General features: G+C 40.1%; 3 protein-coding genes across 9 annotated transcripts in view; 1 reads left to right on the top strand and 2 right to left on the bottom strand.

Annotated features, from left to right (window-relative positions):
• Nucleotides 1-3,265: 3,265 nt before the first annotated feature.
• borcs7 (BLOC-1 related complex subunit 7) lies at nt 3,266-7,040 on the bottom strand. The gene is made up of 5 exons (XM_044137139.1): nt 6,878-7,040; nt 5,029-5,091; nt 4,608-4,651; nt 4,506-4,526; nt 3,266-4,403 (listed from the first exon to the last, which is right to left on the bottom strand). Exons 1-5 carry the CDS (start codon nt 7,007-7,009, stop codon nt 4,352-4,354), a joined length of 312 nt encoding a protein of 103 aa, XP_043993074.1. The 5' UTR covers nt 7,010-7,040; the 3' UTR covers nt 3,266-4,351.
• A 1,791-nt stretch (nt 7,041-8,831) lies between these two features.
• Nucleotides 8,832-14,961, top strand: LOC122842871 (steroid 17-alpha-hydroxylase/17,20 lyase). The gene is made up of 8 exons (XM_044137126.1): nt 8,832-9,220; nt 9,317-9,455; nt 10,062-10,297; nt 10,857-10,943; nt 11,823-12,041; nt 12,715-12,884; nt 12,986-13,089; nt 14,295-14,961. Exons 1-8 carry the CDS (start codon nt 8,912-8,914, stop codon nt 14,573-14,575), a joined length of 1,545 nt encoding a protein of 514 aa, XP_043993061.1. The 5' UTR covers nt 8,832-8,911; the 3' UTR covers nt 14,576-14,961.
• A 1,050-nt stretch (nt 14,962-16,011) lies between these two features.
• Nucleotides 16,012-22,574, bottom strand: part of LOC122842872 (collagen alpha-1(XIII) chain-like) — a 43,941-nt gene continuing 37,378 nt past the window's right edge. For 5 of the 7 annotated variants that reach the window (XM_044137129.1, XM_044137127.1, XM_044137131.1 and 2 more), the window contains 3 exons: nt 22,484-22,570; nt 19,097-19,135; nt 16,012-17,690 (listed from right to left, as the gene is read on the bottom strand). In XM_044137129.1, the coding sequence (XP_043993064.1) occupies nt 17,658-17,690; nt 19,097-19,135; nt 22,484-22,570 (159 nt within the window). In that variant the 3' untranslated portion in view covers nt 16,012-17,657. Of the gene's footprint in view, nt 17,691-19,096; nt 19,136-21,741; nt 21,820-22,483; nt 22,571-22,574 lie in introns of all 7 variants that reach the window. The other 2 variants (XM_044137130.1, XM_044137135.1) reach the window with 2 other exon arrangements.

Here is a 22,574-nt window from a genome sequence, read left to right as displayed (position 1 = left end):
TCTTTATGTGAATTTGATTTTTTTTTTGTTGTTGTTGGTTCCGGTGTAAAAATATTGAACTGTTATCAGAATGTTTGGATATTAGACTGTAAAACAAAGAATAGGAAATCCTGCAACCATTAATAGCTGAAATGATATGACAATTAAGCTATTAATTATTTTGGCCAATAAAGACCAAATTAACTCCGACACTTCGGAGCATTTGTTCCTTCAGTCAGGAGGATGACATGAACCAGGTCAGTCTGACTGATGACCTGTGATGCGTGTCATTCTGAATCCTGCAGTAACACCACATAATCCTGTATTTGTGCTATAATAGACATGTTTGCTTCAATGTTGATTTTCCTTATGTTGGACTTGACCTGTTACTTGACTTAATACTGTCAATGGGTGAAAAGGGTGGACGTCTTGTTGCCCCAAAGTGTCTCTGTGGGCCCCAGTGTCATCACTGATGCCGCCGTGGCTGCAGACGTGGTTCACATGCTGGAACCAGACGGTGAACGGTGAACCGTTTATCTTCAGCCGCATTGGTTATTGCAACAGCGTCTTCACAGGTCTGTCCAACAAATCAATCAAACAGCTGATCCAGGATGCTGCTGCTCGTGTTCTGACTAAAACCAGGAAGATAGAGCACATAACACCAGTTTTAAAGTCCCTCCACTGGCTCCCTGTCACTCAAAGAATAGACTTTAAAATACTGTTAGTTTATAAATCACTGACTGGTTTAGCACCACAATACTTTAAAGATTTGCTGCTGTTGTATCAACCTTCCAGAACTCTCAGGTCTCCTGGTTCTGGTTCTGCTCTGCGTCCCCAGAACCAGAACCAAACCAGGAGAAGCAGCATTTAGCATCTATGCACCAAAAATCAGGAACAAACTTCCAGAAAACTGTAAAACAGCTGAAACACTGACTTCCTTTAAATCTCAACTAAAAACCCACTTGTTTAGAGTTGTATTTGACACGTAATCAATTACAAATTTATTGACGGAATCTGACTTGATGTTGTGTTTTGATTGTTGATTCTATGTTGCATTGTGTTTTTGTGTTTGATTTGGTGTGAAGCACTTTGAAGTGCTTTACACCAAGTGTTCCTCACTTATCCTGCAATATAAACGGGGGGTGGGAGCTCGAAACAATGAAATGAAATGCAACCCAGTTTTCTTTCAGAGAAAATCACTCAACTTCTGCGTCAGCCATACTGCATGACGCCGGGGGAAGTCACGTTTTTGGAGCATCCCTCAGCGCACAGAGAAAATGTACAAATTTCATGCAGAAAGATGCCAGGTTGGAACAAACAGCATTAAAAATAACTGGAACAAAAAAAAAAAAACCCTAATGTTGTAAGGAAATGACAGAATTCACGTGTTCTCATTGAACTAGCCTTTACAGGTTCCTCGTGTGCTGTTTAACCTCGCCGGCGTACCTCTGCGTTCATCTTCACACCAAACCACCAGCGACTGCTCTCTGATTAAAAGCTCTTTTGCAGGAGAAGTTTGTGAACACTGAAGGACACTGTACTCTCTGGATGTCATCAGCAGCAGCAGCAAAGCCCTGATTCCAGACTTGTGAGAACACGTGAGGCTCCAAGAAACGGGCCGAAGAGGCTTTCAGGGCTGCTGTCAGGGTCGACCTGCCGTGTGGCCTTCAGGCTGCTGATAAAAATGTTCATCATCGTCACGTGCTGCAATGAAAGGTCACGGACATTTTCTCAGCTTATCGGACCCATAAAGAAATATTCTCTGGATTACTGTGGTTCCGGCGTCACAATAATTCTGAGAAACTGTAGCATTCTCTTGAAATTTTGAGCTGTGCCAAATAATATTTTTTTATTGCCTTTAAAATGCCGAACGTGGCCTGGCACATCTTTAATCGGTGAAGTCAGGACTTCCAATACAACTTTGTAGCCATTTCTGGTATAAAAGTGAGAACCAAAACAATGGCAAACAGGAAGTGTTACGGCGCCTCCATGAAGTTTCACAGCCCCTGGATCTTGCAGCACAACTGAATGGTCAGTTCCTGTGTTTGCATACAATGCTGTAGATGTTTTTCCTAATCTTACCGTACAATGGGATTCATTCTAACCTCTGCAATCTTTAGCTTAAGACGCAAAGGTCAAGAGATTCCTACCAGGACAGATGTAGCTTATTTTCCTTCCTTCAGTTTCTTTGTGAACTCACAAAGACTGAATGATGCAACGGAACCAAAAGTTGCTCAACAGTTTTAATTTAAGGGTATGCAATTTTATGGACTGTGATGGACTGGTGACCTGTCCATGGTGACCCTGCCTCTCGCCCGTTGACCGCTGGAGATAGACACCAGCACCCCTTGCGACCCCATTATGGACGGATGGATTTATGGAGGTGGGTTTTTGCATTTCTTTAATCTTGTCCAGTAAAAAAAACAATATAAATGTCACATTATGCGTGGATAACGTACTCGCTACTTTTAATGGGGGTGTGGGGACTTTTCTGAGCCAGTGTACGTCTTACCTACATTTAACATTTGCTTCCTTTATTAAAGGTTTTCCTCAGTATTGACACTAAAGTAAAACTAAATCCAGTTGCCAAACTTAAACACTCATAACTCTGTTAAGTCATCTGTTCCCACCCAGCTCTTGGCAGTGTCGACTTTTGTTATTCATCAAAGATAAAATTCTTCTAGAAATAAAACTACTGGCATCCTCAAAACATGATTACTTCATCCTCTATGTAACCGTGGAAACTGACTTATGTGTGGATCGTTTTGTGTCAGTTGTGCTTTCCGAGTGATCAAAAAATATTTGTTTCATCTATACCACATGCGTCAAACTCAAGGCCCGGGGGCCAAATCTGGCCTGCCGTGGCTTTTTGTGTTGCCCTCTAGACTCTACATTACATCAATAAGTACATGCAGTTTTTCCACAAATCTGTAACGGTTGCAAATAAAAAAATAGAAAAAGAAAAAATCAACAGATCCCTGCATATTTTTCTCTGATTTTACTGCAATCTTTTCTCAAAACTGGTTAAAACCGTTGAGCTTTTAACCAAAAACTCAACTGCTGCTTCAACCTTACTTGATGCCAAGTTGTAGTCCACGATCAATGTGGCGATTAATAAAAAGTCACATTTAACGTCTTACATTAGCGTAAAATTCCTTACAAATATTCCTAAACTAAACACCACAAAATCTGATTTTGATTGCGAAAAATTTAAATCACAAAATCCTGAGTGGATCAGTGTGAAAAGTCGTTCAATATTATTTAATTTTAAGAAACACTCACTGAATGCTGAAACAAACATCTGTTTATTGATTTTTAACAGTTTAATTAGTTTCATCCACACATTCTGGCACAACCGGCCCTTTAAGAGCAGTCAGATTTTTGATTTGGCCCAAAATGAAACTGAGTTTAACAAGCCTGATCTAAACCTTCAAAATCAAACAGCACATCATCTCTGTTGCACCCAATCCCCATCTACCTTCTTCTTCTTTTACTTAACGCTCCAATTTGCATTATTTGCTGTTATTTTAACTGACCTAGCCAATCCAGCCACATGTGGTTTGGCATTCTGCTACCATCAGCTAATCATTCTCCCTCGCCTCTTGAACTTTTTACTTTTTATTAATGCAGAACTTTGACATCAGCTTTTTCATTTCTGTTTTGTGTCTCTGCTCTGTCTTCTCAAACCACCAGTCGGTTGTGGCAAATGGCGTCTCGTAGTGAGCCAGTGTCCTCTGGAGGTTCATCCCAGTTAAAGGGGAGGGTGTTCGTCTTCCCTCCACCGTCGCTACATGCATGCTGTAAAAGTCAATGACTCCATCCATCCTGCTGGGATTAAACTAGTCCGATAAGAGACTGAACTCGATGCACTATTTGACAGGATTTGACTAGGATCAAAATTACATTTTATATAAAGTGCCTCCAGATAATATGTGTTGTAAATTGACGCAATATAAAATAAACTGAACTGAATCAAAATCTGTATCCAGACTCCAGTGGCATCCTGAAGCGCTGCTTTCTTGACCCTCTGAAGCGATTAACCCCGCCCTCCTCATCCACTGAAGGAAGCTCCACAAAAACATTTACACTTTTTTCATTAAAAAAAAAAAAAAAAAAAAAAAAAAAAAAAGCCAAACACACTTTGCATGTGACCAGTCCAGCTGTGCAATTCATCCAAAACCTGCCAAACGGCCAACTTAATTTCACTGATTAAGCATAAATGTGACACACAAGAGCCGGTGAAAGAGCCCACTGTCTGCACTACAGCAGCAAAAGCTGAGGTGATGGTTGCCCCGTCACACAGGCCAGCAGGGGGCCTCAGGAAGCACCATTACATCAACCCCCTGTGATGACGCCTTGTCGTCTTGCTGTATCACTTCAGCAGATGCGTCAGCTGGTCCTGCAGGTTCTTTGAGTGCTCCACACTGAGGGACAGAGGACAGTGAGAGTGCGCCGTGGCTTCATGTTATGGCTTCACTCAGAGATACGGAGGACAGCCCAAACAACGCTGGTATGCCGAGACTTACTTCTTCTGGATGGCCTCCTGTCTGAGAGGGGAAGACACGCATGCTTTAACTATGCTTTCCTCCACAGCACAGACTAAAGTGAAGCAGTTGAGTGATACTTACTGGTACTGTAGATGAGTTGTTATGATGGACATTTTTCTCAGACTCTGGAGGACAGACAACACGAACGGGACAACAGCAGTCTCTAGTTAACTCAGAGAAGAATCACAAACAGGAACAAGGTTTTCCCCAGAAAACTTGCTAAGCCCAGTGATTGGGGCGCTCGGCCAGTCATTCATCCAGCGGCCCGTCGTGTTTTTGAGTTAAAAAATGTTTAAAGTTGATGGGAAATTCAAAAATATCACTTGATAATTATGTGTTACTCAAAGATTGGGAGATTAACACCTGAAAACCAACCATAAAGTCTTTCAAAAAACTTAAATAAATAAGCAATGCTAAGCCTGGTGGGGTCACAAGTAAAGTCTGGTGGCCCGCCAGGCTTATAGTACACTGGGGGAAACCCTACAGAGGAATGGTCACTTACATCTTCAGAGTGCAGAATGGCATCCTCTTGGATCACCATGTTCCTTGCTGCTTGGCCAAGAAGCTGAAAGACATTATTGACAAAAAACAAAAACCCTTCATTTCAGTAACTCAAACATTACATCCCATTTTGGGTGATCAATTCAACCCAAAAGGGGAAATAGTTCTTCACTGCTAGCAGGCCAGTCTCATACCAGCGCTCTTCAAAGCCAGGCTTTTGTTACATTTGCAGAATGTGGCTTGCCGTTGCCGTTGGGATGTCACTGAAAATGATGTTGCTCGGATGGCGGCACATGTGGTGCCTTCACAGATGTGCAAGCTCCCCATAACATCACATTAAGTCAAGTCCCAAAATAAACATGTGGGTCTCAAGTCAAGTCCAAATTATTTATTAAACGGTATAAAAATATATTTTGTGATCAAGTAGGAATAAATATGCCTGATTTTAACTGAATCTAGAAAGGTACAAGTGACATTTTGAACAAAACAAATGATTCTCTGTATTTCTGAAACATTAAGAAAACTTGCTTGACTCCCGTGTGCTCGACCTCTAAAAGTTCAATTAAAAGCACCAAGGCACTTCATATTCGGGCAAAGTGCACAGTGAACAAGAAGTATGCACATATATCTTTGAGACAAAGGAATATTGTGAGGCATATGATTTTATTTCACACAAATGCTCACTCATATGCACTCAAAACATGTTCAGGCAAACACTTCAAATTGATAAAGCAGAATAGAAATATTTTGGGGGAGTTTTGAAGGACCTCCATTCTTTCCACAGACTGTCACAACATAATGACAGTTTTAACCATTATGTAACAAAAACATATTTTTTTAATAAAAGTTACATAGTGTTATACAACATACAGGCCAGATAAGGGCAAAATTACAACATACAATATTGTGCAATAATTAAAAACACCACTCCGATCCAAAGCAATCTGCAACAGAGTAAAGTAATAAAAAAAACAACAGACAAGACTATGACAAGTCAAACGGAGGTCTTCTTCATCCAATCAGAACATCTCTAGTAAATACTGTGACTAACAACCAATCAGAAGCAGCGAATCAAAATACTGCAACGACCTAAACAAAACGGGTGGGCTTAGGAAAATACAAGAAAACTTAAGGAAATAAAAACTGGAATTTTGTGGCTTTTATTAGTAAAGCAGACAAATACTTACTCATCATTGTCCATGTTTAATCAAGTCAAGACTATTTGTATAGCACGGCAGTTCAAAGAGCTTTGCCTTTAAACACAAATATAAAAAGTCACAAAAAAACCCACCAGTTAACGATTGAGAAACCAGTAACAAACATTATCTTTTTATGAGTGCTGTCAAATAAAACAGTTAATATTTATTTTTGTTTATCTTATTTAAATTTTTTTACGTAGCTTGCCTTAAAATCCATTTAAGAAATATATGTGCATTTGAAATGTACTTTACTGTGTTTGCCTTTTTAAAACTCTATAGTTGAGGTTATCGGACGACATTGTCAATAATGCCTTTCGACAGCATATTTTCAAATTTCCTGTTGACATTTTCTTTTTAACACCAAACTCGATGGGCCGCTGGTGGACTGCCCTATAACCCGGCCGGCTTAGCCATTTTTCTGGAAATGTTACTTAGCAAGTAAACATGAAAATACACATGATTCGGGTGATACTGATGAAAAACTGCTACAATATTATTTTTTTATTAAAGTCCATATGTTGGAGCCTGTTAAGACCCTTTAAAAGTAACGTAGCTATCCTTTTATTTTGTAATGTGTACTTGTTTCCGGTGCTTGTCCGGTAATATTCAATAGTGTGACGAAAACAATAATCAAAATGAGTGTTGCGTTACCTCTTGGCTGCGGGATCCTTTCAGCACCTGGCGGGTCAACGCAATCACGTCCCCGCTACAGGAGCCCACCTTGTCGGATAATAATCCTTTAACAGACTGCCCGAACCGCGGCTGAGAATCAGCTGACGCCATTTTCCTTGTAAAAAAAAAAAAAAAAAGAACACAAAACAACGGCAACCGGAGAGGTCCTTAATTGAGTAGCAACGCGTTCATGAGGCGCCTGTTATTTTAGATCGTTATAAAGCAAAACTTTATGTTCGGTTCATATTTTCAATCTGTCGTCCATTCGGTAGTTTACCAGTGTCCTCCTCTGCTCATGCATTAAAATATTTGGAAACAACTACATAATAAAACCTCAATTACGTCCCATGACTTTAAAAAATAGATTCTATTTGAAAAATATCTAAATAATCTGGCTTATTACGCAATATTAAAACAGAATTGAATTTAACCTTATAGTTTCCTTAAGACTTCCAGAAGTATTTACACCCACATGAGCATGTGGGTGTAAATCCACAGCTGATTGTTAATTAACTAGGTTTATTTGATCCATCCTGTATGAGGCTAAAACAACTGGAACTCTAGTGCGAAGGCTTTCAGTAAGGTTTAAAAGTTTTGATGGGAATTTAGACCACTCTTCCAAAATTGTATTTGTGAGGTCAGACACTGATGTTGGACAAAATAGTCTGACTCACAGTCTCAGTTCTAATTCAGTTAAATTGAGTTCAAATCAATTTTGTTCAGGACTCTATCCAGGCAGGTCACGTTCTTCCACACCAAACTACCTCTGACTGAAGAGTATTTAGAAAGGAAGACATTTCATGAATGATCTTGTTGCATAGGTCATTCATGTTGGAATTGACTAGAGAGCAATCCTTTCTTTTCCTGATGTTAGTAGCAGCTGTCTGCATGACTAGGTGCTGAATTTTCTGGTGACTGGATAAATATAAAAACCTGAGACTCAAGTGGAGGTTCACCTTCCAGCAGGACTCCCACCCTAAACATACAGCTTGAGGTACAACGGAATGTTTCTGATCAAAACATTGATATGTTACAATGGCCTAGTCAATGTAAAAAACTAAGTTGAGATAGACAGATAGACATTATCTCAAAATGCCTGCAGCTCTCGCAGTGACAGTTTGCTCTACAGAACGTTTTGACCCAGAAGTATTGAATGTAAAATCTGTCCCACAGATTTTTATTGGTGAAATAAAAATTTAAAACCATTGTTATGGATTCTATTGTTTCCTCCTTCCCTTTTAGCCTCTTTTATCTGCTTACACTCACACGCTGCAGCTTACATAACCATGTTTACGTGCGACTGCCGCCAGTCATATGTAAACAGACTCAAACTGATTAGACTACCCTCTACAGACTGTAGAGAAGAATAAGCAGCTAAACTCGTGCTACAGTCTTCGCCTCACTTGGTTCCATCCGTAAGCTGAGCTCAGTGTGGCCTCAGCGTTGGACGGTGAATGTAACTCTGTATCTGTTCCATTTGTATGACATGTATGGCTGGTAACATTTGATCCTTTTTTGGCATTAAATCTCATTATTTCTCAAGGTAATTTACACTGAGAAGTTCTGGTCGAGTCCTGAAACTGGTTAACGGACCTGGGTGGAGCACAGAGACAGAAATGAATGAACTCTAACACCATACGTTTCAGCATTAGAACGCTCCCTCAACCATGCCTTACTTTCCTTCACTTCACAATTGTGTGCAACTTTGTATTGATTTGTCACACACAAAGGGGGTGTGAACACTTTTGGGAAGACATTTAATTATTTTTCAATAGAACATTGGTTTTTGAAGGGCATAGCAATGGTTAGAAGTAGCTTTCTGCAAGGATTTCATCAGACAAGTGTCTCTTATCTTTGGTCTGGTTAAGCAGTCAGAGTCAAGGCTTTGGCCTTGATGTGGTTGCATATAAGTGCAGCTCTGCATGAGCTCGAAGCCTTCCTTCACAGCTTCTCCCTGCGATGCATGGCCACAGGTGAATCAGATCACTCCATCTGGACCCTCCACTCACAGATATGGCTTGCTTTTTTCTGATTCTCTTTGCTATCCTTGTTCTGGCTGTGTTGACCTGGCAGCTGAAAGTCAAGTCCTCGTTTGGCTCCCAGGAGCCCCCTCATCTCCCCGTTCTGCCTTTAATCGGCAGTCTGCTGAGTTTGCGAAGCCAGCATCCTCCTCATGTGCTTTTTAAAGAGCTCCAGAAAAAGTACGGACAGACGTACTCGCTGATGATGGGCTCTCACAGGGTAGTCATCGTCAACCAGCATGTGCACGCCAAAGAGGTCCTGCTGAAGAAGGGAAAGATATTTGCAGGGAGGCCAAGAACTGTGGGTACAGTTTCTCTTTGTGTGTCCTCGGCTTCACCTCTCATGCTGATGCTGTCCCTTTGTGCTTTTGTTTTGCGTGCCATGTGTTTTTCAAAGGTAACTACAGACATTCTGACCAGAGATGGAAAAGACATTGCATTTGGAGATTACAGTCCTGCCTGGAGGTTCCACAGAAAAATCGTGCACGGAGCTCTGTGCATGTTTGGAGAAGGCTCTGCCACCATTGAGAGGATGAGTGAGTACAGATCACTTCACTTCCTTTAACATAACAAAATGCTGAAATACAGCAACCCTGATCAAAAATTTTTATTCACGCATCCAGAAATTCTCTCTAGCGCTTATCCTTTGTGTGTGTGTGTGTTTGTTTATAATACCTTGTGGGGGCCATTTTCCTGACACATACTACATTGTGGGGACCAACTGCTCCCCGTTGGGACCGAAGCCTGGTCCCCAGAAGGGGAAACACAGTTTTTTGCGTCAGGGGCCAGATTTAGGACTAACGTGTGAACTGAGTTTTGGTTAGGATTAGGGTTAGGATAAGGGTAAGGTTTAGGCTGTAGAAATGAATGGAAGTCAATGGAAAGTCCCCACAAAGACAGCCACACAAATGTGTGTGCGGGTGCACATGCGTGTGTGTATGCGTGTGCGTAAGGGGGTGGAGCAAAGTAGGTAGGAGTAGTGCTCTGCACTCAGTTTTTACTTTTGCATATCAGTTGTTTTGGAGTAAACACAAATCACTTTCATCAATACTTTTTTGGTCCTGCAGTGTTGAAATGACTAAAACCTATTAGGTTTATCCACTGGACAGTAACCGGACATGTTGGACCTGTGGTGTGCTCAGTCTGTGCAGAGGCCCAGTCTCTGTGTTCCACTGTGTCCGAGGCAGCGGCTTTGGGCCTGCCTCTGGATCTGGCCCCTGAGCTGACTCGGGCCGTTACAAACGTGGTCTGTTCCCTCTGCTTCAACTCATCCTACGCCCGCGGAGACCCAGAGTTCGAAGGCATGCTGCGCTACAGCCAAGGCATCGTGGACACAGTGGCTAAGGACAGCTTAGTCGACATCTTCCCCTGGCTACAGGTCAGTGGATGTCAACACCGCACACAGAGACAGCTTCAAATGTGGGAAAAAAGGTTGCAATCAGAAAGAAACATGAAGTTACAGCTGCAATAGTTGCTACATAAACAATAAGAATGATTATTTGTACAACAATTGCAACAAACTAACTTAGCCAAAAGCAGATGTTTCATCCAGTCTGAACAAGAATACATTGAGGTTAATTGTCTCTCATGATAACTCATAGAAACATTGGCCTAAAACGTCCATTAAATGAGACCAATACGCTTAATAATCAAGTTACTAAACTGTTTTGAGGAGAGGGTCTGATCAACAGCCACAAGTGTTTGTTACCTGGCATTTTCAGGTAACAAATCACATAAAGTACAAACTCAAGTTCTCAAGTTCTTCAGCTCGGTGGGTTTAGGAGGCAACCTGCTTTGTTGTTTTTAAAGGGCAGCTGGTTTCACCTTTACACCTGAATAAAAACATGTAAAAAAATGTCTTCAGTAAATATCGAATCATGTAGTAAAGATGATTTGAAACATGGTATGATAAAAAAATGATTAACGTCTGTCTCCAGATTTTCCCCAATGCAGACCTGCGTCTTCTGAAGCACTGTGTTTCAGTCAGAGACAAACTTCTGCAGAAGAAGTATGACGAGCATAAGGTAGGCTCTGCAGTGTTTCCATTAACCACTACAATGCCACTGATGTTGAAAAAATTCATGTTGGTTAGAGCCCATATTAAAACTCCACACAAAGTCCTGTTTTCAATTCAAATGACATGCACTGTTCCAGTTAAACTCTCACTCTATCCAAAACCGAGCTAAGTGTTGCATGAATGGACCACTAGGCCCACTTTGTAGTCTACCATGTTCCACTTGACATATCAGCCCTTAAGACAAACGTTTGGTCAGCCCTGGTCTAACCATGTGTGTCCTATTTACTACTGCTGCGCTGCCTGTTATCGGCTTTTAATATCCAAGTAAGAATAATAAATAAGGTTTAAGTGTGTGATTTATTGACCAGAAATGCAAATTATACTGAACAAAACTATAAACATAGTGTTGCCACGTGGAGATAATAACTGTAAATGAGCATTTGTCGACATTTTATTGAACAAAAGTAATATTTCTCTTGATTTGTGTATAATTTTTAATCCAACTTGCTACTCAGTGAGCATTAGTGAATTGTTGTTGGGGTTTTTTTTAACTCAGTGCATGGATGGTGGATTTCCAGTGGGCGATCAGACAAAATGAACAACAACTGGACAATCCTTGGACTGGGGACAATAAAAGGCCACCCCAAAATGTCAAATTTTGTCACAAGTCATAACACCTCAGATGTCCACCGGAGCAGTAGCTGCACAGCTCAATGTACATTATTGCAAATTAAAAAATAAACTCCCCTCCCTGCTGCCCTCAAAGAAAAACACTTTTTCTTCTTTATTTTTCCCTGAGTGATACGACCTCTTGTCTCCCGACGGCAGTCATACTGTGAAAGATGTGTGTGTTTATGTTGCACACCGACTCTTCCCCGTCTCCCAGGCAGACTACAGTGACAACATCCAGAGAGACCTGCTGGACGCCCTGCTGAGAGCCAAACGCAGCGCCGAGAACAACAACACGGCGGACGTCGACACGGCGACTGCAGGCCTCAGTGACGATCACCTCCTCATGACTGTGGGGGACATCTTTGGAGCCGGTGTTGAAACCACCACCACTGTGCTCAAGTGGGCAGTAACGTACCTCATCCACCATCCAGACGTGAGCCACGGATCCCTGCTCTGTTTATTCTGAAACCTCTCAAACTCTCAGTACATTTAATGCCGTTCAAGCTGTTACTCCTATTTAGTCCTCTAGATGGCAGTCATACTATGAAAGATGAAACTAGGACGGCGTTTTCTGACATGTGCAGATGTTACTCTTTCTTTTAGTTTTACAAATGAAGACAATGTTGATGCCCCTGAAAAACGTATTCAAGCTTTCATTGTTGCAGCACAGCACGCAACAATTGATTTTATTTTTATCAATCACAACTCACTATTATTGGTGCATCCAATTATCCAGTTGAAATACATTAGGTTTAAAATTAATTACTGATACCTCACTTGTTAAATGAGGTATTAGTAATTATGAGTTTCTAGGAACTTAAATTAGTAATGGGGCTGGAGCTCTAAACATCTCACTGTTATGTCATTCCAGTAAGAATTAAAAAAAAAATGGACTTCTCATTTTTACTGCATGGATCCAGATTTGATCACATCATCTTTTTTTTTTTTTTTTTTTTTTTTTGCTCCTGTGAACATCAAGCTTGATCTAAAGCCGTAGAACTGAGACAAAATCTTGTAAATTTCTAACCGAAATGATTTAATTTTCAAAAGGGTGCTATTGGTTGGAATGGTTTTACGATTCGTTTTTTTTTTCTCTTTTTTTCCAGGTACAGAGGCGAATCCAGGACGAACTGGACACTAAGATAGGAGCAGATCGCTCTCCCCGCCTCAGAGACAGAGGCAGTCTGCCCTACCTGGAGGCCACCATTAGAGAGGTGCTACGGATTCGCCCAGTCGCTCCCTTATTCATCCCTCATGTGGCACTAAGTGACACCAGGTACAGTCCATGTTGTCGTAATTTAAAACAATATTTACCTTCTTAGTGGTAATCCTTTCAAGCACACCAACAGAGAGATTTGAACTGTTTCCTCTCATCAGTGTTGGCAATTTCAAAGTTAAGAAAGGAACTCGAGTTATCATCAACCTGTGGGCTCTCCATCATGACGAGAAGGAGTGGAGCAATCCTGAGCACTTCGACCCCGGTGAGACCTCTGACCTCCAAACAGCCAAGTACTCTGAGCATAAAAACAATGATGTTCATTCAAGAAGAGAATCACCGTCCGGTGTAGATAGAAGTAAGACTAAAAGTCAAAAATGGAATATTGCACCCAAATAAGATGGGATTTTGGTTTCACATCTGGTTTCACATGGAACATGGTCATTACACTAATTGTAAAATATTTACACCACTGAACATTTTTTCACAGCCACAGACTTTAAGTTACTTGACACAGGGAACAAGACTTGTCTCCAGGAACAAGTCTCCATGGAGATATTTGCAAACAGTTGGATCAGCAGATCTGCAAGACAACTTTGCTGTAGAGCGGGATGTTAATGGCGTAAAACTCAACTTCATGTTTATTATGAAATCTACGGGAAAAAAAACTACAAAACTATCACTCAACTCTAAAACATGCAGTGGAAATGTTCTTTTCAGAAATCATAAACACAAACATCAACAGAGCTTGAGCTTTATTAGTAACGGTCGACAGGCTCACAAACCCTCCTGTGACATCACCACCAGAAGGACCAATAAACACGGCCTGCAATGTGTTTACCATTTTCTTTGCAGAGAACATTTGATAAAATTAGAGGGTTAATCTGCACATCGACACTAAATAGTTTATAAGTCACTGGACGGCGTAGCACCACAATACATTAAAGATCTGCTGTTGTCATAGTAACCTTCCAGACCTCTCAGGTCTTCTGGTTCTGGTTTTGCTCTGCATCCCCAGAACCAAACATGGAGAAACAGCATTCTGCTTCCATGCACCATAAATCTGGAACAAACTTCCAAAAAACTGTCAAACAGCCGAAACACTGAGTTTCTTTAAATCTAAGCTAAAATCTCACCTGTTTAGAGTTGCGACCTTGAGCTGCCTTGTTGCTGAAATGTGTTATACAAATAAACTTGACTGATTGATTCTGGGTTGAACAGCCAGTCTGTTGATTAGTTTGCCATCTAGTGACTTGTTTATCATCCAAGCATGAATAAAGACATTAGTACTAAAAAGACTCCTGACTCTCACTCACAGCAGTCTAACGCAGAACTGAGAGTCCTGGTAGTTTGACTGAAGTTGACTGAAACATTTTTTTACTTTTATTTTTTCATCTCAGGGAGTAGCTCTGCTTTTCCATGAACAGTTCTGATGTTCATCAGTCGCATCCTGCTGTCTTCCTCTTGCAGGGCGCTTTTTGGACAGTGAAGGAACAGGGCTGACCGTCCCGTCAAATAGCTACCTGCCTTTCGGCACCGGGATCAGGGTGTGCTTGGGCGAGGCCCTGGCCAAGATGGAGCTCTTCCTCTTCCTGTCCTGGATCCTACAGCGCTTCACCCTTTCTGTCCCACCAGACCAGCCCCTGCCTAGCCTCGAGGGCAAATTCGGAGTGGTCCTCCAGCCAGTCAAATACAAAGTGAAAGCTACGCCCAGACCAGGCTGGGAGACAGCAAAGAGCCAGATGTGCTGAGAGCTGAGCCATGCTCTACTTTCTGCTTCGAACACAGAGGACAGAGTTGAGAACTAGCCAGCAAACAGAACAGGCAGCCAGGCTTCGCACAGATTACATTTTCCAATATATAAAATTCATGAATATATTTTTGCAGAATAAACCACATAAAAACCGTGCCTGCAATCTGACACGCAGGAACTGAACACGTTTTCTAATCTGTGGTGCTTCACTGAACAAACCTGAGGAGAGACACAGACTGTTGTTACGCTACTTTAAAGTACAATGGTTACCTTAATCTATATACTAAAGAAACTTTTTGTTATTGCAGTAGACTTGCTGCTTCACTTCACTTTTTTATGCCTCAAACATTTAATGGAAACATTAAAGTCAAATTATTGATAAAAAAGCTGTTTCGATTGTAAAGTTTGTTCACAATGAAGGAGCTCGATCTGAACCGGTCTGATACCGAGCAAAGAAGAGTGGCTCTGCAGACAATGCACTTTAGCTTGAAAAAAGTAGAACAGAACAGAAAGTAACTCTTTATTTGAAGGGGTGTGCATAATACTGACATGACATAACATCTGTCTTAAACATGACATAACATCTGTCTTAAACATGACATGATATCTGTCTTAAACATGAAGGAGTCTTTATGAATGTTTATGACTGTTGTCATGAAGTGTCATTTGATAAATAATGACACTTTAAATGCAAAGTGGACACTTTTAATAGACTTCTACTGCAAGTTTTAATGGAATTTTGCATTAAAGGTGTAATTATTTACCTAATAATGCAAAACTGACACATTTAGAGGACTTTTAATGCAACTTCTAGTGCAGCTTTGTATTAAAAGTGAAACTATTTACAAAATGCCACTTCATGAAGACATTAATGAAGGCTCCTTCATGTCCATGACAGGAAGTTATGTCATGTTTAGGACAGTGTCATGTCAAATAACACCCTTCAAATAAAGTGTTACCAAATAGAATAGATTCATGCCCATGGTGGAAACAGTTTGTCAGAGTTCTCTTCATTCTGGATCCATTCTGAATAACACTGAACCCCAACACAGACAGGAACAAACTCCGTGACAGAGTTCAATACAAATGTTTTTCACATGTCTACCATGTCTTAGCTACAATCCGATGTTCTTCTTTGTGAACGATGCTTAAAATCACCGGGGACAAACATGTCAGGACACTGTATTTGTCGGAGTCTTTTACCATAGTGTTAAATACAAATATAACTATCAGTAATATAAAATTTGTATGAAAACATTGAGGGTTGACCTCCGTCCACCTGCTGCCACCACTGTCACCAAAATCATCTCATGGTGTTTTCAACAGATCACACTCAGTTGTGGAGATTTTTTTGTGCAGTCTTAAAAAACTGAAACAGATTTTTTTTTAATAAACAAAACAAAAACAAAAAAAACCCCAGAAAAGTCTGCGTAATGCTCTTTACTATTTTAATTTGGTGTTTACAGGGAATCCTTATGTACATGTCAAAGTGAGGACATTTTGGCTTCCAAACAAACAAACAAAAAAACCCAGAAAAATTAAAATGACGTCTTGCAAATCACATTCATTTAAAATACAATAAACACTTTTTTAGTTTTTAAAGTTGTGAATTGCATTTAAAAACCTCGATAGGCAAATTTATTAACATTGTAAAACAGAAAATTACAAAAGGAAAATAAAAGCTTTGCTGCAGTTGTTATCAACTTATATTTTGTGGAAAAAAAAAAAAACTTTACGAAACTTAGCAACTCTAAAAATGTGCAAAGATCCAAAAGGCCCAGATGTATTTGTTACTTTGAGAAGCATTTCAGCTTGTATTGCACGGGCCTTTTGACAAACCAGCTGCGATTACGCTCCAAGAGTGAGGATAGGCAGTAGGTAGTGCTATTAGTGAACCTCGAAAATAACATTCAAATCTGAATCCATTAAAAGGTCTGGTACGAAGCAAAAAAAGAGAAAAATCTGCTAGAAGCTCATGTGCCTGTGACCTCTAAAGTATCTGTACCCAGGATGCATCCCTCACTCCGCCTGTCAATATCACAATCACAAACAAGAAATCCGACTGCATTTGTCACTTTGCTCTCAATAAAAAACATGCACAATGTACAACGCTTAAAGGAAAAATGTGACATTAGAAATACATCTGTCTTTTTTCTTTTTAATGAAACATGACCTACATTTTCTATTTACTACGGCTTTGTATTCTGAATTAAAAAAAGAAACATATCGTAGGTGCACAAAACATATGAACGTGAACCATGGTTCACTTGTACAGAATACAGCCAGTGGTTTCTCCTCCTAGTTCTCAACACATTTTGTACTTTTCCACACCACAGGGGGGCTCAAGCCCAGTCCTGAATCAAGGGCCCAAATTCCCACACCAGCAGTCATTCAGCTCTGAATGAGCCTGGATCAAAATAACAATCTTCTACAGTATATTTAAAAATCAACACTTTTTAAATACCTTTAAATACATAGTATTGAAACTGTAAAATATTTACAAGTATAGACATAAAATGTAAAACACATCAGTACATAAAAAAAATGAAATAAAGAATGTTAGAAATGTCACCAATCATGACATTATGTTCTTTATGGAAATAGTACAAATGTTAACACAAGTTAATGTGCAATAGCTGCACAAAAAATAATCTTAATCAGACTATATCAATAGGAATCATGATTTCTTTTTTTTTTTTGCTTTTTAGGAAATACAAAAGGTTAATTTGTGTGGCGTGCTGCTCGTAAAAAGTCTTTATCAAAACATAAATAAATTCCATTCCTCAACTTTCACTCCAACTTCAGCTGTAGGTCAAAGATTATTTAATCAGAAAATAGGAAACGATCAAGGAAGAATGGAGCGAAATCCTCAGACATCATCTCTCTGTGTGCTGGGTCCTCGGTCACTTGGTGCAGGATGTTGGCGTTCCTCTGCTTTTCTGCAATCCAGGACTGAAAAAGCTGGCTTGGTGTCCATCAACAGGTTGGACAAAAAAAGAAAAAAAAACTCCCAAGATGTTTCAATATCGCTTCAAGTTTCTTCTCCTCTGGCGTCACCAAGTTGTCTTTGGCAGGCAGCGCTACTTTCTAGCCAGTTGGAAAGGATGTTGACCCTTCAGACAAACAGGTCACAACAGGTTAATCATTAAACACTTAGTTAAGAGGAAATATTTAACGTACGGTTTTCTTTAGGTGGTTAGGACGTTCTCTCGAAATCACAGCAGCTGTTTTTGCAAAAGTTTCTTATTTGCAAATGCTCAATTTTCTCAGGTTAAACATTGTCAGGTGTTAATGTGCCCTGTGCTTCTGTAGATTTTTTTTTAACGAGGAAAAAGACGTGCATGTTGCAAAGTAGAAAACACAAGATGAAAACGACATGAAACATTTGCTGATTTATTTATCTCTGGTCTGTCCATTCTCTTTTTCGGATCAATTCCTATAGTGGAGCACCGCTGCGTTTGGGATTAAGCTTTATTGTAAAAAACATGAAGGACAACTCAACCAAACTGACAGCCATCAAGTTTTTTTTACATTAATTTTGCATTTTTAATATAATCTTAATGATTATATTCACTTGATAACATACTAGAAATGTATTTTGGAAAAATGCAGCATATTTAAAATATCCTTAAATACACTAGGGGAAAAATAGGGAGAAAATCAGTGGCTCAGAATGACTAGATCTTCTCAACGGAACAACAATCAGCAATAGATAAAAATCAATTTGAATATTTCAGTAAAATATACTCCATATTTCTAGAGGCCATTTCATTGCAGGTGAGTGAATGTTACTGCAGAAGCAAAGACCAGGAGAGGAGAGGGGAACTGGAGAGTTCACATCGTGTTTTTCTTTTCTTTGTTTTTATTTTAATAGTGGCATTGCGTGGTGTAGTGGTCAGAGCGGCCACCCCATTCTCTGTGGGATTACTGACAAATAAAGACAACTATTGCTAAAAAAGATTCTTAAAAAAATACAACACCTGTATAGTGCGGCATGATGTTGGGCTTTTCATCCGTCCTGCTGCGCAGAGAATCTGTTCATAATAAGCTTAGTTTGTGATGTTCTTTTCTAAAGGCGTAGAGATCGGATGGGTAGACTTTTTTGTTGACCGGACAGTGTGTGTGTCTCTGTCTGTCTGTCTGTCTGTCCATCTACAGCTCTGGAAAAAACTTGAGACCACTTAAAACTATCAGTTTCTCTGATTTTACTTTTTATGTTTGAGTAAAATGAACATTGTTCTTTTATTCTATGAACTACTGACAACATGTCTCTGAAATTCCAAGCAAAAAATTTTGTATTTACTTGCAAAAAATGATGAAATGGTCAAAATGACAAAAAAGATGGGGTGCTTTCAGACCTCAAATAATGCAAAGAAAAAAACAATATTAATGTTTTAACTCAGGAAGAATTCAGAAATCATTTGGTGGAATAAGAACAAATTGCAAGATATGTTAGTGGTGACGTTGCAGTCTACATAAACTTGGGACAAGCACTATGACAAAACTGAACCACACTTACTTTATTCCAGCAGCCTATGACCGGTAAGCCGTCATCCCCCTGGAGAAAGAAGACAAGGGAAGAAAATCAAAGGTAACGTTCCATGATGAATTATGCAAAAACTTCCAACAATGAATGTAAGAATTACGTTTATGGCTCTTTGTTCAGTTAAGTGACAGGAAAAAACAAACTAATGTTCTAAAGCTACTTTCAAAAGTATATTTGAAACATGAACATCCATGGAGAGTCAAATGTAAAACTGCCAACATATTGGAGATGTACTTGTGGTTGATTTGTTCGAGTTTCCCATATGCATACTATGGATAAAATGTCAGGGTAATTGATGTTGATGTTGATGCATTTAATAATAATAATAAAAAAACATTATTCAAAATACCTTTGTTATCTAAACAAGACATTGTTGGATGTTGAGCAGAATTTCATTTGATGCATTTAATTTCTGCAGTTACTAACAGGGAGAGTGCACAGCTCTGATCATGTGCATTTCCATTTCTCTGCAAGTCAGTAAACGCAGCATGACGGGCGGTAGAACATGCCCCACCGACCTTTCTGTATACTCTCACCTGGAAAATTGTGTGGACTCTCTGTGTTTAGGGGGCATAGTGGTTAGTTGGGGTGGTAACTTTTCTGATTGGTCAAATTTTTCAAATCCGATGACAGCAAGCCTGGGATTTGGGCTAATAGGAAAAGAGGAGCGGGGGATGTGATATGGATTCAAAGTGTAAAAGGAAGCAAAGAAAGACAGAGAGGAATAAGAAGGTGAAGAAAAGAAAAGATGGAGTCCTCCTTTAGACAGAAATATGCAAGTATATTCTTCTGTACTTGGCAAGTATGGAAGAATAGACTGCCGAGAATCCAAGGGACAGGACTTAATGACAGCATCGCTCAGCTCTTTTCATGATCTACAATAAATGGTCCAGTTTTACATGGGACATGTGATTACCTTCACATTTGTAATGAATGGCAAAATAAAAAAAGGGGTAATTTAACTAATATATGATATATAGGCAATGTCAGGTACCAAGTTGTATAGTTTTTAAAAATAATGGGCTTTTGGTTTGAAGTACTACACAGTGGCTGCACGGTGGCGGCGCAGTTGGTAGAGCTGTTGCCTTGCAGCAAGAAGGTCCTGGGTTCAATTCCCGATCCGGGGTCTTTCTGCATGGAGTTTGCATGTTCTCCCTGTACATGGTGGGTTCTGTCCGGGTTCTCCAGCTTCCTCCCACAGTCCAAAAACATGACTGTCAGGTTAATTGGTCTCTCTAAATTCTCCCTAGGTGTGAGTGTGTGAATGGTTGTGTGTCCTGTGTGTCTCTGTGTTGCCCTGTGACAGACTGGTGACCTGTACAGGGTGACCCCGCCTCTCGCCCAGAACGCAGCTGGAGATGAACCAGCAACCCTCCTGACCCCATTAGGGACAAAGGGTGACCAGAAAACGGATGGATGGATGGAATGTGAACAAATAAGCAATGTTAAGCCTTGTGGGAGCAGACGTAAAGCCTGGTGGCCCGCCAGGCTTATAATACATCGAGGAAACCCTGGTTTTTGTTTCTTTCTTTCAGGGACTGAGGCTCTGTTTGGTGGCGGTGACCCCTGGTGGCCATGTCTTGTCTCATGTGTTTTGTTGGAGCACCTTTTCCTTAGTTTGCTGTGTTTGTTGTAGTGTCTGGGCTGATCCCTTTCTCTTCACTGGACGTTGCCTCCCTTTCCTCACAGCTTGCCCCACTGGTAAGCCTCAGCCTCCCTTGAGATTTAAATGTATCACTTCAGCCAACAATTTTGGTTCAACAATATTAATTTTGCCTTCACCATTCTGTTTTAGGGTATTGCAAGTTAGAAAGCGATTTTTAAATATCGAACTCCAATAGATTTTGTAGAACTTTTGAATCTGGTCTCCTTTCTTCCAGTAGAACTTACCTGTGTCCTTATTACAACTCAATTTTCCTGGAGTGTTACTCCAGGCAGCGTCGCTGGTTTCTTTCACTCATTGCAACTTTAACATCCTCTATCTGGGTTTCAAAACCTTAGAGAAAACCCGCCCCACACAAACACCAGGCCTCTGACAAATTTGGACAAAATATATATTAGTTTAGGCTGATTCTCTGAGGCACGTTATGAGAAAAAATGTCATGCCCCATGCAAGCAATATTGGAGGGACAATATGCAGTTAACCTGAAAAAAAAGATGCATACTTTATTAAACAGCAGGTCTTCTGAAAGTGTTACTAACAAGTTTTTTTTTGTTTGTTGTTTCGTTTTTCCCAGTTGAACTGCACATTATACGCATGTCAAAAGTTAGCAGTTATTTAAAATGGTTTCATGTCACAAAGACCTGCAATTCTAACAGACATGTTTGCATTTTGAGATGAACTTTACATCAGAATTTTATTGTACTGTTAATGATATTGTTAGTGTCATTAATCAGTTTCTGTGTATGTAGAAGAAATCCTTAGCGATTAAAGAAATGCTTGTTAGTTTAAGTGAGATATTCAGAATAGATGGTCTATAATTCTAAAAATAGCAATCATGTTGTTCTTGTTAGTGGAAGAAGTAATATTTTTGTTAATCATCTTTTTTCTTCGGCAAGAGGAATTCTACACAGTGCAGACATGCTGAAGACGTAACAGGAAAGGAAGAGCACCATACCACAGGGCAAGGGGCATCCAGCCCATCCAGGCCCGGCAGGCCTGGTTCACCTTTCTCCCCTTTAAAGCCTCGGAAGCCCTGTTTATGAAATCAACCATTTAAGATCCATTGCTGTAGCTAAGGTGTTGCAGATCTTCCCTCACTGAGTAATGAAAAGAAGTGCTCCATTGTTTCACCGATCAAACGGTTGCAGAGTCACTTTAAAAAATGGGTTCGTACTGATGACAACACTTTTGCTAACGGAGACCGTTTTTGCTGCCTTTTTGAAAGGGTTTTAGTATTTGATTTGGATGATGTTTTTCTGGGTTGTCCCCCTCCGCTCCCCAAACTGGTTTCTGAACTCCAGAGAACGGCAAAGTCAAATAAATGCTAAAGAAGTCTAACACACTTTAGGATTTGTGAACACTCACCAGGAGCGACGGGCTCCTGACCGCCTCTTTCCTGAATGAAGAGGTCCTCAAGAAGAGTTTTGGTCTTACGTCTAGGCAGAAATGGCTTGCTTCAAATGTATGACGTAGGTTTATTCTAATTAAGGTTTATTGATATTAAGCATAATATCAGTTGTTGCTTTCTGGTAGGTATGAAAACTTGACCAAAACTCTCCTTGTTTTTTATAGTCAATAAAAGAGCCAAAAGGAAGCTGATTTCTAAATACAAATGTTGTGGGAAACCAAAGTGTTGTGGGATTTTCCAAAGTCCTTCCCTTTGCCTCTTTACTTTCCACATTGACTCGCTGACATACCAAAGGACATGGGGCATCTAATCCAGGTGCTCCTTGGTCTCCCTTATCCCCTTTGGCCCCCCTGTTGCCTTTCTTGCCCCTTTCTCCCTGC

Source organism: Gambusia affinis, linkage group LG13 (assembly GCF_019740435.1).
Source record: "Gambusia affinis linkage group LG13, SWU_Gaff_1.0, whole genome shotgun sequence".
Classification (NCBI taxonomy): domain Eukaryota; kingdom Metazoa; phylum Chordata; class Actinopteri; order Cyprinodontiformes; family Poeciliidae; genus Gambusia; species Gambusia affinis.
This window is presented reverse-complemented; position numbering and strand designations above follow the sequence as displayed.

Bases quoted from the DNA above. Each gene is read 5' to 3' on its own strand.
- borcs7 (XM_044137139.1), bottom strand. From the start codon at position 7,009: ATGGCGTCAGCTGATTCTCAGCCGCGGTTCGGGCAGTCTGTTAAAGGA. The intron at 5,092-6,877 runs GTAACGCAACAC...AATGTCTTTCAG, and splicing joins AAGGATCCCGCAGCCAAGAG to CTTCTTGGCCAAGCAGCAAG. The intron at 4,527-4,607 runs GTAAGTATCACT...TTCCCCTCTCAG, and splicing joins ACAACTCATCTACAGTACCA to ACAGGAGGCCATCCAGAAGA.
- LOC122842871 (XM_044137126.1), top strand. From the start codon at position 8,912: ATGGCTTGCTTTTTTCTGATTCTCTTTGCTATCCTTGTTCTGGCTGTG. The intron at 10,944-11,822 runs GTAGGCTCTGCA...CCCGTCTCCCAG, and splicing joins AGAAGTATGACGAGCATAAG to GCAGACTACAGTGACAACAT. The intron at 12,885-12,985 runs GTACAGTCCATG...TCCTCTCATCAG, and splicing joins GTGGCACTAAGTGACACCAG to TGTTGGCAATTTCAAAGTTA.